Source organism: Puma concolor, chromosome A3 (assembly GCF_028749965.1).
Source record: "Puma concolor isolate L17-30 chromosome A3, mPumCon1.1.hap2, whole genome shotgun sequence".
Classification (NCBI taxonomy): Eukaryota; Metazoa; Chordata; class Mammalia; order Carnivora; family Felidae; genus Puma; species Puma concolor.
The window spans coordinates 32,007,916-32,024,194 of record NC_141669.1 but is presented as its reverse complement, the minus strand read 5'-3'; the positions used below and the strand labels follow the sequence as shown (position 1 = coordinate 32,024,194).

Below are 16,279 nucleotides of genomic sequence, written 5' to 3'. Positions count from 1 at the left end.
TTGACTTCCCCGGAAACGAGACTGTCATATGCTAACTAGGCTTTTAAATGAGGAAAACTAGTGTCTCTTCTAATTATATAAGCTCCAGGTCAAATTCTAGCATCAACTAATCAACTGAACTGCATTTAGTTTCAAGGAGTAAAAGAAAGATAATTGTTTAAAAGGAATGACTTTGTTATCTTAGAAAACTGGAAACTTCAGCATTAAAAAGTTATATCAAAAAGTTAAAGATTTTAAGACCAAAGTATATATCTTGTTGCCTTAAATACTTTTAAAGAAAAATATTATGAAAATTTTAGTTTGCAGTAAAACAGATATTTTCCTATATTTTCCAGAAGTTTTGAAATAACATTATATGTCCTGTTCCCTGAAAACAGCCTCTCACTTTATCTTAATTTGTATGAATTACAATACAATACTATTTAATTCTAAAATATACCAATTGATGCTAAGCAACAAATCCAAAAGTGTCTAATTTTAATTTTTTTAATGTTTATTTTTGAGAGAGACAGAGACAGAGTATGAGCAGGCAAGGGGTAAAGAGAGGGAGACACAGAATCTGAAGCAGGCTCCAGGCTCTGAGCTGTCAGCACAGAGCCCAACGTGGGGCTTGAACTCATGAACTGTGAAATCATGACCTGAGCCCAAGTTGGACACTTAACAGACACGAGCCACCCAGGCACTCCCAAAAGTGTCTAATTTTAAAAATGTATCTTTGAACACTTAAAAATAGGGTATTTTGAAATTAAATACATGATCTATGATTATGAAAAACTAACACAAATACCACTTTTATTTATATATATTTTTTGAGAGAGAGAGAGATTGAGTGCACAAGCAGGGGAGGGGCTAAGACAGAGAGAGAGAGAGAGAGAGAGAGAGAGAGAGAGAGAAACTTAAGCAGGCTCCACACTCAGCACTCAGCATGGAACCTGACATGGGGCTGGTTCTCACAACTGTGAGATCATGTCCTGAGCCAAGATCAAGAGTTGGACGCTTAACTGACTGAGCCACCCAGGCACCCCTTTATTTATATATTTTAAAAAACATTTTAACCCAGATTTATAGTAGTACAACAGAAATTTTTTTAAATTTAGCAATGATATATTGAGAAGTACAAATTTCAATAAGATTTTGAATGAAGAAATATGATATGGAAGCTATTGTTTACACCATTTGTCAGTTTTGGAAAATAGTTTCAGCAAACCCTCAGGTCTTTATTGTAGTTTTATTGTAGTTTATTGTAGTTTTAATATGTAGTTTTCATATACTGCTCTGATAATTTTTAAATTATATTATCTACAAGGTAAAGAAGCTTCCTTGGCATAGAATATGTGAGGACACATAGATCTACTTTTGACGAAATTGAAATATAATTCACATACCACACATAAAATTTGCCCTTTTAATGTGAACAATCCAGTGTTTTTTAGTATTCCCAAGGTTGTGTGATCATCACCACTATTTCCAGAAATTTCCATCACCCCACAAAGAAACCCATGCGTTCCAATTCCTCCCTCCCACAGCAACCACTAATCTACTTCCTATCATTCTGGATTTGCCTATTCTGGACATTTCACATAAAGGCTAATCTGTGGCCTTTTGCAACTGGCTTCTTTCACTTAGTATAATGTTTTCAAGGTTCATCTGTCTTCTAGCATGGTCAGTACTTCATTCCTTTTTATGACTGAACATTCCTTTCTATGGATATCCCACACTTCGTTTATCCATTCATCAGTTGATGGACAGTTAGGTTGTTTCCAATATTGAGCTGTTACGAGCAATGCTGCTATGAACATTCCCATACAGGCCAATTCTTTGGGGGAATGTCCCCAAGGTAGGAATTGCTGGATCATATGAGAACTACATGTCTAACTTTTTGAGAAACTGTTTTCCATAGCAACCATACCATTTTACATTCCTGCCAGAACTGTTGGCAGTTTCCAATTTCTCCCTATCATTGCCAACCTTTGTTGTGTCTTTTTTAATATAGCCTACTGATTGTAAAGTCCTGTCTTATTGTAGGTTTAATTCACATTTTCCTAGAGAGTAATGATGTTGAGCATCTTTTCATTTGCTTATTAGATACTTGCATATCTTCTTTGAAGACCAGTCTATTCAACCATTTTTTAATTGGGTTTGTGTTTTTATTTACATACATTTACGTATGAGTTCTTTACATACTCTTGTGTTTTTATTTACATACATTTACGTATGAGTTCTTTACATACTCTGGAATCTAAACCTGTATCAGATATATGATGGGTAAATACTTTCTCCCATTCTGTGGATTGTCTTTTCATTTTCTTGATAGTTTCCTTTAACACACGGATATGCTTTTTTTTTATGTTTATTTTTGAGAGAGAGAGTGTGAGCGGGGTAGGAACAGAGAGAAAGGGGGACAAAGGATCTGAAGCAGGCTCTGTGCTGACAGCAGAGAGCCTGATGTGGGGCTTGAACTCACAAACCATGAGATCATGACCTGAGCCGAAGTTGGACACTCAACCAACTGAGCCACACAGGTATACTTTTTAAATAAGAGGACAAAACTCAGGCACAGAATTGGAAATTGACTTTACCAAGATTTAGATAGTTCTGCTGTGTTTATTAAAAGGAGTCACATAATTTATTTTACACTGAGTATACGATGATGAAAATCAAGTTCAAAAAGGTGTGAGTGATGGTTTTATTGGCAAAGTTATGATCTAGAGCTAGGGTATGAAGTTATTTCAGCTGACAGATTTCAGTGTTTTCCTTACAACTAAAAGCTTTCATTACTAAATTAAAACTTTACTGCAGGATATCCTACATGTGGAGCTTTAGTCTCAGGCCTGGAGCAGCAGTGAAATGGAAGTTACCGCACCATTCCAGTCCTTGGACATCAGTGTATTGTCCTTCACCTTCTACCCTGCAATAGAGAAAAGTAAGTTTGTTCGTTAATCAAGACCAAGAATTTACAGTCCGGAAAGAAGATTGTCTGGCATATTATACTCTATGCCTAAAAAATGGTATCTTTCCACTCTCAAACTCTGATTTAAAATTCAGCATCCTAGGGGTGCCTGGGTGTCTCAGTCAGTTAGGCGTCCGACTTCGGTCCAGGTCGTGATCTCATGGCTTGTGTTCGAGCCCCTCATGGGGCTCTGTGCTGACAGCGCAGAGCCTGGAGCATGCTTTGGATTCTGTGTCTCCCTCTCTCTGTCCCTCCCCCACTCACACTGTTTCGCTCTCTCACAAAAATGAACACTAAAAAAAATGAGGGGCACCTGGGTGGCTCAGTTGGTTAAGCGTCCGACTTCAGCTCAGGTCATGATCTCACCGTCTGTGAGTTCGAGCCCCGCATCGGGCTCTGTGCTGACAGCTCAGAGCCTGGATCCTGCTTCAGATTCTGTGTCTCCCTCTCTCTCTGCCCCTCCCCTGCTCATGCTCTGTCTCTCTCTGTCTCAAAAATAAATAAAAACATTTAAAAAAATTTTTTAATGAATAAATAAATATAATAAAATTCAACATCCTAAAAAAATAAATAAATAAAAATCAGCATCCTGCTTTCATATCCTACCAAAACCATTACTATTCCAGACATTGCCATTATACGAATTTCGGTGTAAATCCAAGATTTTAGGATCACATACACTAAATTTACATAAAACCAAAATAATCAGTTAAAAAATGAAAAGTTCATATTCATTTATTTATTCAACAAATATTTATTAACCATCAACGATGTTTGAGGTGCTGTGCTCTATGTGGGTGTTTTCTTGGACTCTTGGGAGTGGTGAAAATGTACTTCACAGACATAAACAGACCTTTATTCCATGGTTAGATTTTTTTTCCCTTTATTAACATCAGTGGAAAAAGTGTGTGTTATCATCGGAGTCAGAATAGGTGAACACTTTTCTGCCCACCTCAAAATGTACTTATATCAACCATTTCATAATAATTAGGTTGCATTTCAATTCTGGAAATAAATAAAGCAGTATTTATAAATGAACATGAGCCTCTAGACGACACAGTATGGTGTTCAGTGTGAAGGTTAAGCTTATGAAACTGTGCTTATGTTTCATTTCACTTGTAGTTTTCCTTTAAGCATAAGCTCAGAGAGGACAACAGTAGGTACATTTCTACAATTTGAAAACTAACTAATTTTGCTTACATTTTAAAAACTAGCTTAGTAAAAATACACATATATCAGGTCAAAGGCAATAAACAATTATGAAATTATTCCCAAGGCTGCTTTTTAAAAAGTTTATCAGCACATTTCAAGTGAAAGTAATTTTTGGCCTAAATTTTCTCTATAATTATTATAAGCTTTCCATTTCCAAGCTGACTGTAAAAAGTTCTATAGGAAGAGAGTTAAGAGGAAATAAATGAAAAATCTAATAGATTATCACCAAGAATGGGATTTTCTTTTGGAGGCTCATAATGGTCTTAGCCTCTCTTATAACATTCTGCCCCCCAAAATAACCCAACAATTCTTTCCTTTTTACTTTTTCTAACCCAAGAATTCTTAATAAATATATCTTAATGAAATATATTACAAAAGAATATTTAGCATTGACTAAATATAATAATTAAGCAAACATGCCTGAAAAGAACCTTTTAGAACTACAATGACTTTTTATTTTAAGCTCACCTATTTTCATTGAAGTTTCCAGTATACTTTGCCCCAGTTGGGAATGTGTAAGTCCCCAATCCATGAAACATATTGTCCTTAAAGTGTCCTTCATATACTGCTCCTGAAAAGTGCTCAAGTCTTCCAAAACCATTCATCTGTTTGTGACAAAGGAAATGACCTCAGTAACTAATATTCAGTTTCCCTAGAACACTTCAAAAAGGCACATATATGTCTATCATCCACTTAGTTATTATTTAATCTATCATTGTATCACCATTTCCACAAAAATTAGACAACATTTACCATTTATCATTGTCCTTTAAATACATCTCTCCCTGAAGTCCACCAAGTCAAATGTTCCTGATCTGGGGCATTTGAACATCTGGGGGGGGGGTCCATGATGGTGAAAATAGGGTCCTCAAGATATCTTGAATATATCAAAAATCTTAAAGGACAACCAGTTTAGTTAGCCCAGGAAACAGTGCAAAAAAGTTGTTAGGAACAAACATTTGTATTCAAGCAGACCTGAGTACGCATCTGGTTTCATCACTCACTGGGCAAGAAACCTGAGCTTGATTTCCTTCACTTATAAAACAGGAACATTAATAGTACCTACCCCATGCGGTTGCTGTGAGGATTAAATGAGAAAATTCTGTAGTGAGGTTAGCCTTACCCAGTGAATAGGAGATGAGAAAGATGATAATAAAGATGATAGGGTGCCTTGCTGGCTGGGTGGGAGGAATAAGTGACTCTTCATTGAGTGGGGGGTGGTAATTGTGAGTTCAAGCTCCACAGTGGGTATAGAAATTACCTAAATAAATAAAACTTAAAAAAAAGATAATAAACACTGTATGACTTTAATATTACTCCTATGTTTGTATCAGTTATTTGTACTGTGTAGCCTACTCACATGTGCTTTTGATTAATGGTGAAATGCCAAGAATCATGTAACCAATAGACTTACTTATCCACTGTCAGTATTGAAAACAGCAATGATACCTTGTCATCTTTCCAGCTTCCTGTGTAGACAATCCCATTAGGAGTGGTATGAATACCTATTCCATTTCTCTCAAAGATTCCAGAAGATGTTCTTGTACAGTCACCATCTAAACAAGAGAGAAATATATTGTGATCCATTATGAATGGGAACCTTATTTCACTAGGTAATAAAGTATTTATGTTCAGGACTAATCACAGCTGCACCTTATGGGTCTCTGAGTCTAGCATTGAAACCAATGAGACCAGAGATAAGGAGATCCATGGACTTGGAAGGTCCTGTGTTGTTTTTTTTTTTTAAGTTTATTTATTTATTGAAGTAATCTCTACACCCATCATGGGGCTCAAACTCACAACCCTGAGATCAAGAGTCATATGCTCTTCCGACTGAGCCAGTGAGGTACCCCTTAGGAGGTCTTGTAACCATTGAAACAAACCAGCCAGGAAGACTGATAGATCCTGTACATATGTTTCCAAGGCATACTGTCTAGACTTAACATTAGAGTTTAAATTTAAAATCTGTCCATCTATTTGTATTTCTATGTTGGTTTTATTTAATGGAGTTGATATCCCAATAGTAGTTTTACAAAATTTACAGTCTCATGATGCTGTTACTCTTATGCTATTTAATCTTAGTCTAGATAGAAAAAGTAATTGAAATGTATGCTTACCATACTTGTCTCCATTTGGAAATACAAAGTTTATCTTATACACTTCTGCAGCTGTTTTAAAAGATTTAAGAAACATCACATAAGCTTACGTATTTTTATGTCAGAAGACCTATAACAAATGTGCTTTAAGAGCTAACCAAACATAAGCGTCCGACTTCAGCCAGGTCACGATCTCGTGGTCCGTGAGTTCGAGCCCCGCGTCAGGCTCTGGGCTGATGGCTCAGAGCCTGGAGCCTGTTTCCGATTCTGTGTCTCCCTCTCTCTCTGCCCCTCCCCCGTTCATGCTCTGTCTCTCTCTGTCCCAAAAATAAATAAACGTTGAAAAAAAAAAAAAATTTGGGGGCGCCTGGGTGGCGCAGTCGGTTAAGCGTCCGATTTCAGCCAGGTCACGATCTCGCGGTCGGTGAGTTCGAGCCCCGCGTCAGGCTCTGGGCTGATGGCTCAGAGCCTGGAGCCTGTTTCCGATTCTGTGTCTCCCTCTCTCTCTGCCCCTCCCCCGTTCATGTCTCTCTCTGTCCCAAAAATAAATAAACGTTGAAAAAAAAATTAAAAAAAAAAAAAAAAAAAAAAAAGAGCTAACCAAACAGACTCACTTCATATGATCACAAGCATATCATGATTTCCAGTGTCTACTGCAGGATCTTGGGGAAATAAATAACTTTGTCTAGATGATCTATTTTTATGTGTTTATTATAATAGCTTTATTAGTATATAATTCACATACCAGAAAACTTACCCTTTAAAAGTATATAATTCAATGTTTTTAAGCATATTCATAGCCATGCAACCATCACCACAATCTGACTTTAGAATATGTTAGCAGTTAATCTCTATTCCCCTAATTTCGACTCCCACCTCTTCTCTACCCCCATCTCCACCTCACCCCAGCCCTAGCCCCAGCCCCTGGCAACCACTGATTTACTTTCTGCCTCTATGGATTTGCCTATTCTGGACACTTCATATAAATGGAATCATATAATATGTGGCCTTTTGTGATTGACTTATTAAGCATGTTTTCAAGGTTCATCCATGTTGTAGCATGTAGCTGTACGTCATCCCTTTTTACTGCCAAATAATAGTCCGTTGTACAGAAATAACAGTTTGTTTATACATTCATCAATTGGTGGACAATTCGATTGTTTCCAGTTTGGGCTGTTATGAACAACATTGCTATGGACACTCATGTATAAGTTTTTGTACAGATATATGTTTTTCTTTCTCTTGGGTAGCCTATATGACCTATTGATGCCCTCACAAAGGTAAAATGGAGTGAGGAATTGGCGAAAGGAGGGAATAGAAAATAAAGATAGTAAATGATAGTGGGGAGAAGTAGCAGTGAAGGTGTGTAAACAAAATGAGATTGGAATGGAGACCAAGTCAAAAGAAAGAAAGAAAACCACAGAACTGAGGGGAATCAATGCATCAAAGCACAGGAGTATTTAGTGGACCAAATCAGTAGAAATTATTTTTTTCCATTACCAAAGAAAACATACATGTAGAGAAGATAAGTAAATTTTAACTTCTAGGACAATAGAGTCTACCAGAATGTTACTCAAAATGTGTCTCGTGCATCAGAATCACCTGGGATGCTTGCAAGTTCCTATACTACTGAATCAGAATTTCTATGGGTAGAGCAAGAGAACTGATATTTTTAATTTAAAAATTAATTCAGGAGACGCCTGGTGGCTCAGTCAGTTAAGGATACAACATTGGCTCAGATCTTGATCTTGCAGTTCTAGAATTTGAGCCCTGCATTGGGCTGTGCGCTGACAGCTCAGAGCCTGGATCCTGCTTCAGATTCTGTGTCTCCCTCTCTCTCTCTCTGCCCTTCCCCCACTTTCTCTGTCTCTCTGTCTTTGTCTCTGTCTCTCAAAAATGAATAAACATTAAAAAAATTTTTTTTAATTAGTTTAGGTGCCAATTGAGAAATACCAGAGATTCATCCCCTTTGAGGAAATATAAGAAAATAGGCAGAAGACTTTAAAATACTATAACATACTGTAAAATACTGTAACAGAGAGAAAGGGAGAGTCTAGTATCCTTAAGACAGAAGAGGTGGTTATGAAAAAGAACCAATTAGCAATCTAGGAAATGAATTACGTAACTAGTGTAAGGACTGAAGAGCATAATGGACACAACTGAAAAGTAAATTGGTGAACTGGAAAACGAGGTTGGAAATTTATCCCAGAAAAAGGCACAAAGAAAAAGACAAGTATTACCTGAGCAAAGCCTGTCTGATCTCCCTTCACTCCCAGATGCATCTGGGAGTCTCCACAGCACCCTGGGCTGATCCCTACCATAGTACTTAGGACCCTAATAAAATAACGCTTTTGTGGTGGAACCCCCTATCACAATACCCAGCTCATTTAGGTTAGGGATCAGGGATTAGTCGAATCTTTGTTCTCACTCTAGTGACTAGCTCAGTGCTTAGTATTTGCTGGTAGGAACTCAATGTCTAGTGAATGAATAGCATTTGGAAAGCAATCGCTAAATGCTTATTAAGCAGAGCGCTTAACTTGATCATACAAAAAACAGAACTGCCTTCAAATGCCCTAAAACATGGTTCCACATTCGAAACTTTGTAATGTTAGAGCTAGAGGGCAACCTAAGAGATGGAGACCATCTGGAATCATGGAGGAAACAAACCCAGAGAGGATGGCACTTGCCTAAGATGTCACAACAGCAAATCAATGGCCGAATCAGAGCTAGAATCCAGGTGTCTGATTTCTAGGCCGGGGGAGGAGGGTCTCTGCGCCCCCACGCCACCAGCTGTGTAGGACCGTCAGGAAATAGTCACACCCACACCTGAGCTACCACCATGAAGCTATCTGGCTTCATGCGAGTTCTACTTAAAGGTGCCCTTCCCCGCTCAGGGCGTTGGGAGGAGGGCACTTACTTGACAGAGGTGTGTTGCTAAGATTTTCTTGACTCGGCGATTCCTCCTGGGCAGCCAGCTCTACGGCCTTGAAGGAACCAAACGCTTACTCAGCGCGGACCGCGACTCGGTTGCCGGGGCGACCAGGCACCTCTCACCCGGAAGCGAATAGGCGAGGGGCCGAAGCTGAGCCAATCGGGAGGCAGCAGGCTGTGCAGCTGCAGCCGGGCCGCGGCTGAGCCGCTCCAGGTGAGATCGCGGTGGGTGGCGAAGCCCTGGTGGGACCCCTCAATCCTGGGCGCTCCTTCCTGACAGCCACCCCGGGAAGCAGCGCTGCCAACCCGCTACGGCCTCCCTTTCCGCGGGCAAGGGATGTGTGCCCGTGTGCGTGGTCTGCGCTCCGCCCTGGTTGTCCGTGTGCGGATCCTTCTACCGCCTCCCTCTCCGGGGGTGGCCAGGGTCTGAGGAGCATCCCGCCCGGCGGGATCCACCCTGGCTAGCTGGGGCCGGTGAGTCTGGACCATCAGGATTCCGGGTTGTCCACACCCCGGCAAGAGGGGGGAGCCCAATTCAGCTCAAAGAGGGGTAAGGGGTTGCATTGCATCCTGTCTCTGTCACCGTCTCAAACTGAGTGGCTCATTGGAGACGATGTATGCTGGAAGAAAGGTACCAGGTGCAGGTATCAGCGTGGAGCCGGATATATGGGGTCAGTCAGAGATTTGCCTGGGAGCGGAATGGTGTGTGATCAGTTTTCAGTGCCCCGCTGGTGATTCTGTTCCTGGGGGCCTATTTGGGGTGTGAAACAAAGGATACTCTTTGAGCCAAACTTAGGTCCCTGTGTCTACGGTGTAGAAAGATAGTTGGAACCTTCCCAGGCTAAATGGAATAGAATAGTGAGGTCCATCCATGTAGATTATACAACCTAATTCCCATTCCTTTTCAAACATGTGGGCAGAGTCCTATTGGATATAGCCAGCAAGTTTTCCTTCAACATTTTGAGAGCAGATCTCAGATCAGGTAAGGGTGACATTTTCTGGGTTGGTATAAGACAAGTTGTTGATCGTTATTTAGGCGAGCTAGCTGTGGCTTGGTCTGATTGGCTAGCCACTCTTCTTTTTAAAAATCAGAGGACAGTCTCTTCTTGCTTTTTTTCCCTAATGTATTTTACTACACAGATTTACTTGGTCTGGGTGGTTTTTGAGCTGAAGCACTGATCTTTCTGTCTGATTTGTATATCCTTTCCCTTTTCCTGAATTTTAGAAATAGTAGGTAATTATTGATGTGCAAGTTTATAGAATTCAGTTTGTCTCATTGTTTCGGCCTCCCGTTAAGCTTTTAATGACCCTACATTTTTGTGAGTATATGTATAAGTTTCACCGTTTTTACAGAAGAGTTTGAGAGTTATGATATTCTTATCTAAGGATCTGGAGTCAGAGGAAACTTACAGTGAAAGGATTTTAAAATTTGGATTGGAAAAGTGTATTAGTCATTTTTTATTGTCATACTTTGTTATATTTTGACACACTGGGGGCCTCGCTGACCAGGAAGAAACTGCCCTTCCTAGGGATAGCTAATTAACACCTTGACCTGTGAACACACCTCTCATCTGCAAACCAACCCCCAACCACCTACCTCCTTTATCTAATTTTTGCACATCAAGCCAATTCCTCTCTTCCCTGAAATCAACCCAAGGAGGGACAGCCCCTGAGCCCCAAAGCCTGCTGGAATTATCTTACTTAGCCAATCCTAAACTATTTACTCTGTCCTGCCTTTCTGGCAGAAACCCCAAGAAAGGCTGTGCCTTCTGCCTTCCACTGGCTCCTCTGTGCCTCCTGACTGACACCGGTGTTTCCTCCTGTGGCCTGGCCTGGCCTGGCATGGCATGACATGCCTCTCTCCTTCCTGGCCAAACGGTGAATAACATTAAACTTTTCTTTCAGTGACATTGACCTCTCCTTGTGGTTACTTTTATAAATTAAGACCCAGGCACAACTCAAAGGGGTTTGGTTTATCATTAAACTTTGAATTGACGATACAAGGTACATGCATGTGGTGAGCAGGAGGAGATGTGGCAGAAAGAATTTGGGCTTTGGTGTCAAACAGATTGTTTCCAACCCTGGCTCCAGACTTTGCTGCTAGACATTAGGTGACATTAAACAAGTCATATAATTTATCTATGCTCTGGTCTCCTCCTCCTCTATGAAATATATAAAATAATATTTACCTTACAAGGTTTTTAGAGGGTTAAATGAAATCATCTTACGTTTCCCCTCGATGCGAACTTGTGTATTCAGCTACCTTCAACATGTCTCCATTTGAGTATCTAACTGGCAGCTCAAATGTAACATATCCAATCTGAACTTGTGACTCCCCCACCCAGATCTTTTCCTTCCCAATATTACAGTTCTGAGCATATGGCACCACTATTTACCCAGTTAACCTAGGCCAAAAAAATCTTATAGTAATTCTAGACGTTTCTTTCTCATACTTGTATAATTTGTCTACATTTAAAAGACATTCGGGGGGCACCTGGGTGGCTCAGTTAGTTGAGCATCCGATTTTGGCTCTGGTCATGATCTCGTGGTTCATGAGTTCAAGCCCCACATCAGGTTCTCTGCTGTCAGCACAGAGCCCGCTTCAGGTCCTCTGTCCCTCTCTCTCTGCCCTTCCCCTGCTTGTGCTCTCTCAAAACTAAATAAAACATTGAAAAAAATACATTCAGAATCTGTGACCACTTTTCAACTCTGCTCCTCCCACCCTAGTCCGACCCATTGTATTTTTTCTGTATTTGTTTGGCCTGAACAACTGAGTAGTTTCTTAGTTGGCTTCCTGGCTTCTCACCCCTCTACAGTCTATTGTTCACATAGCAGCTAGTAATTTTCTGAAAATATGAGTCAGTCTTAGCAGTCTTTTGCCTCGGCTCTTTAGTGACTTCCTATCATATTTAGCATCTCTTAAACAGAATAAATTCTAGCCTTTTTAAAGTCTAAAGCTACAGGGGTGCCTGGGTGGCCCAGTCAGTTAAGCATCAGATTTTGGCTCGGGTCATGAGCTTGCCGATCCCGAGTTTGAGCCCCGCGCCCAGCCCTATGCTGACAGCTCAGAGCGTGGAGCCTATTTCAGATTTTGTGTCTCACTCTCTCTCTCTCTACCCCTCCTCTGCTTGCACTCTGTCTCTCTCTGTCTCTCTCTCAAAAATAAATAAACATTAAAAAAAATTTTTTTGGGGCGCCTGGGTGGCGCAGTCGGTTAAGCGTCCGACTTCAGCCAGGTCACGATCTCGCGGTCCGTGAGTTCGAGCCCCACGTCGGGCTCTGGGCTGATGGCTCGGAGCCTGGAGCCTGTTTCCGATTCTGTGTCTCCCTCTCTCTCTGACCCTCCCCCGTTCATGCTCTGTCTCTCTCTGTCCCAAAAATAAATAAACGTTGAAAAAAAAAAAAAATTTAAAAAAAAAAATTTTTTTAAAACAAAAATAAATAAACATTAAAAAATAAATAAAGTCTAAAGCTGCATAAAACCCAAAGCAATCTATTTCTCTACTTGAGATCAAAACAAGTCTCTTTTTTCCTATCTAAACATAATTCTTGGCATGGAGATAAATTGGAATTCACATGATATACTTTTTCAAACTTTTTCAAAAACTTTAAGCCCTGCTTTAGAGAGGAATTCTTATATTACACATACATATTTACATATTTTTTTCCTTCAAAGACTAATGACAAATGTATGAGGTTAATAGGCATGTAATGGGACCGTAATAGTACTAATAACGTGAAAATAAAAAGCAGTTCATTTATAGGAAGTGTTCCTGTATGGTGCACTATGAAACGGGATCACAGAATCTATGTGCATACATGAATCACCAAAAGTTCAGAAACTAAGCTCACTTTAAGAAAATTCATTCTCTTGTTTAGAGCAGAGATCTCCAAGTCATGATGTATAACACACAAAAGCCAAGTATTAGCCTAAATTGGCAATAACTGCAACTTAAATTGAAACCTAAACACCTAGATCGTTACTGTGGTTCTACAGCTTTTGCTCTGTGGCCTGCAGGTTTTATTGAGGTCACAACCTGTTATCTTTTGCCTCTCCTCCTTGTGCTCCCTGTCTCCAGCTTTTTCTTGACCCTTCTCTGCTCTCTGACCTCATCCCTCTCCTCACTTCAGTACGGACCCATCAGACTTCTGACTGTTTGTCCAGCTCAGTGTATTGAAGCTATTCTGGACTTGGCACCTTCCCCTTAGAATATTTTTTTCACAAATATTTCATGGCTCACTCTCTCAGTTTGTTCAGCTGTCTGCTCAAATACGATCTCAGGCTTTTCCTGACCACTGTATTTAAAATAGCATTCTCAAGGGGTGCCTGGGTGGCTCAATCGGTTAAGCATCTGACTTCGACTCAGGTCATGATCTCACAGTCCATGAGTTTAAGCCCCACATCAGGCTCTGTGCTAACAGCTCCAAGCCTGGAGTCTGCTTCGGATTCTGTGTCTCCCTCTCTCTTTGCCCCTCTGTCTCTCTGTCTCTCAAAAATGAATAAACGTTAAAAAAATTAAAATAACAGTCTCAGGGTTTTGTTTTGTTTTTTTCTTTATAGCACTTGGCTGATATTATCTATTTATTTGTTTATTGTCTGTCTTGCCCTCTGGAACATAAGCTTCATGAGGAATTTGTCTTTTTTGCTGTTATATCCCTAGGAACTGACACATAATAAGTGCTCAATAAATGTTTGTGGACTGAATGAATCTCCATTCTCATATCAGTCATTTATTCAGCCTTTAGTCATGAATTACTACCATACACCCAACACTGTGTTAGAGGTACTGTGTTACTTAAAAAAGAGACATAATCCTTTGCCTTCAAAGAACTTTTTTGAGAGGAGGAAGGAGGAGATAAATATAAGATAAACACTGTATAAAAATGTATGATTATGAAGGATTTTGAAGAAAGGAATACCAAGAGGCCTAGTTTAATTTCCACATTGACTGAGTTGCCCACATTTTTTCCCGCTTTTGATTTCTAATTTCATTTCACTGTGGTTGCAAAACATATTTTGTTTTATATCTATTTTAATTTATTGAGATTTGTTTTATAGCCTAGGATATGGTGTATCCTGGAAAATTTTCCTTGTGCATGTGAGAAAAATGTGTATCATGTTGGGTAGAGTGTTCTATAGATGCCCCTTAGGTCTAGTTGGTTTATACTGTATTTCAAGTCTTCTGTTTCCTTGTTGATCTTCTATCTAGTTGTTCTAACACTATTGGTGAAAGTGGGGTATTGAAATCTCCTCTGTTATTATTGAAGTGTCTATCTCTCTCTTCATGTCTGTCAGTTGTTGCTTCATGTATTTTGGTGCTCTGTTATTAGGTACATATATATTTATCATTGTTATATCTTCCTGATATAACAGGACCCCTTTATCATTATGAAATGTCCTTCTTTATTTCTAGTAACATTTTTTGCTTTAAAGTCTATTTTGTCTGCTATTAGCCATTCCAACTTTCTGGTGGTTGCTGTCTGCATAATTTATCTTTTTCCACCCATTTACTTTTCATTCGTCTATATCTTTGAATTTCAAGTGATAAATACCATGTAGTTGGATCATTTTTTAAATTTTTTTTTTTAACGTTTATTTATTTTTGAGACAGAGAGAGACAGAGCATGAAGGGGGGAGGGGCAGAGAGAGAAGGAGACACAGAATCGGAAGCAGGCTCCAGGCTCTGAGCCATCAGCCCAGAGCCTGACGCGGGGCTCGAACTCACGGACCGCAAGATCGTGACCTGAGCTGAAGTCGGACGCTTAACCGACTGCGCCACCCAGGCGTCCCTGGATCATTTTTTAAATTGAGGTGTAATTGACATGTAACATTATATTAGTTCTGGGTATACAACATAATGATTTGATACTTGTATATATTGTGAAACGATCACCACAGTAAGTCTAGTTAGCATCCATCACCATACATAGTTACCAAAAAAAATTTTTTCTTGTGGTAAGGACTTTTAAGGTTTACTATCTTAGCAACTTTCAAGTATGCAGTATAGTATTATTAACTATAGTCACCATGTTTTACTTTACATCTCCATGACTTACTTATGTCGTAAGTGGAAGTTTGTAACTTTTGACCCCCTTCACCCATTTTACCTACCCTCAACCTCCGACTTCTGGTGACCACCAATCTGTTCTCTGTATCTATGAGCTTGGTTGTTTTTGTTTTTATTTATTTATTTTTTTTTTCAACGTTTATTTATTTTTGGGACAGAGAGAGACAGAGCATGAACGGGGAGGGGCAGAGAGAGAGGGAGACACAGAATCGGAAACAGGCTCCAGGCTCTGAGCCATCAGCCCAGAGCCTGACGCGGGGCTCGAACTCACGGACCGCGAGATCGTGACCTGGCTGAAGTCGGACGCTTAACCTACTGCGCCACCCAGGCGCCCCTGTTTTTGTTTTTAAATTCCACATATAAGTGAGGTCATACACTATTTGTCTTTCTCTCTCTGACTAATGTAGCAAAATGCCCTTGATGTCCGTCCTTGTTGTTGCAAATAACAAGATTTCATTCTCTTTTATGACTGAATAGTATTCCATGGTATATGTGTGTGTGTATCACATGTTCTATATCCATTCATCCATCAGTGGACAGTTAAATTGTTTCCATGTCTTGGCTATTGTAAATAATGCTGCAGTGAACATGGTGGTGTATATATCTTTTTAATCAGTGTTTTCATTTTCTTTGGCTAAATACCTAGAAATAAAATTATTGGATTGTATGGTAGTTCTATTTTTAATTTTTTGAAGAACCTCCATACTGTTTTCCATAGTGGCTACACCAATTTATATTCCTACCGACAGTATACAAGAGTTCATTTTCTCCACGTCCTTACCAACACTCGTTATTTCTTGTCTTTTTTATAATAGCTATTCTAACAGGTCTGAGGTGATATTTCATTGTAGTTTTGGTTTATATTTCCCATTAGTGGTGTTGAGCATCTTTTCATGTACCTGTGGGTCATCTGTATGTTCTCCTTGGAAAGATGTCTATTCAGATCCTCTGCCAATTTTTTAATTGGATTGTTTGGCCTTTTTGCTGTTGAGTTGTATGAGCTCCTTATATATTTTAGATAT

General features: G+C 39.6%; 2 protein-coding genes across 5 annotated transcripts in view; one reads left to right on the top strand and one right to left on the bottom strand.

Moving 5' to 3' along the window:
* Window positions 1-2,584: 2,584 nt before the first annotated feature.
* MORN2 (MORN repeat containing 2) lies at window positions 2,585-9,626 on the bottom strand. The gene is made up of 6 exons (XM_025927403.2): window positions 9,313-9,626; window positions 9,176-9,261; window positions 6,280-6,330; window positions 5,612-5,718; window positions 4,631-4,767; window positions 2,585-2,908 (listed from the first exon to the last, which is right to left on the bottom strand). The coding sequence occupies exons 1-6, from the start codon at window positions 9,624-9,626 to the stop codon at window positions 2,806-2,808; spliced, it is 798 nt and encodes a 265-aa protein (XP_025783188.2). The 3' UTR covers window positions 2,585-2,805.
* Window positions 9,277-16,279, top strand: part of DHX57 (DExH-box helicase 57) — a 55,328-nt gene continuing 48,325 nt past the window's right edge. For 2 of the 4 annotated variants that reach the window (XM_025927323.2, XM_086700400.1), the window contains exon 1: window positions 9,277-9,403. The gene's annotated coding sequence lies outside the window, so the exon portion shown is untranslated. Of the gene's footprint in view, window positions 9,404-9,441; window positions 9,664-10,151; window positions 10,172-16,279 lie in introns of those variants that run through there. The other 2 variants (XM_086700402.1, XM_086700403.1) reach the window with 2 other exon arrangements.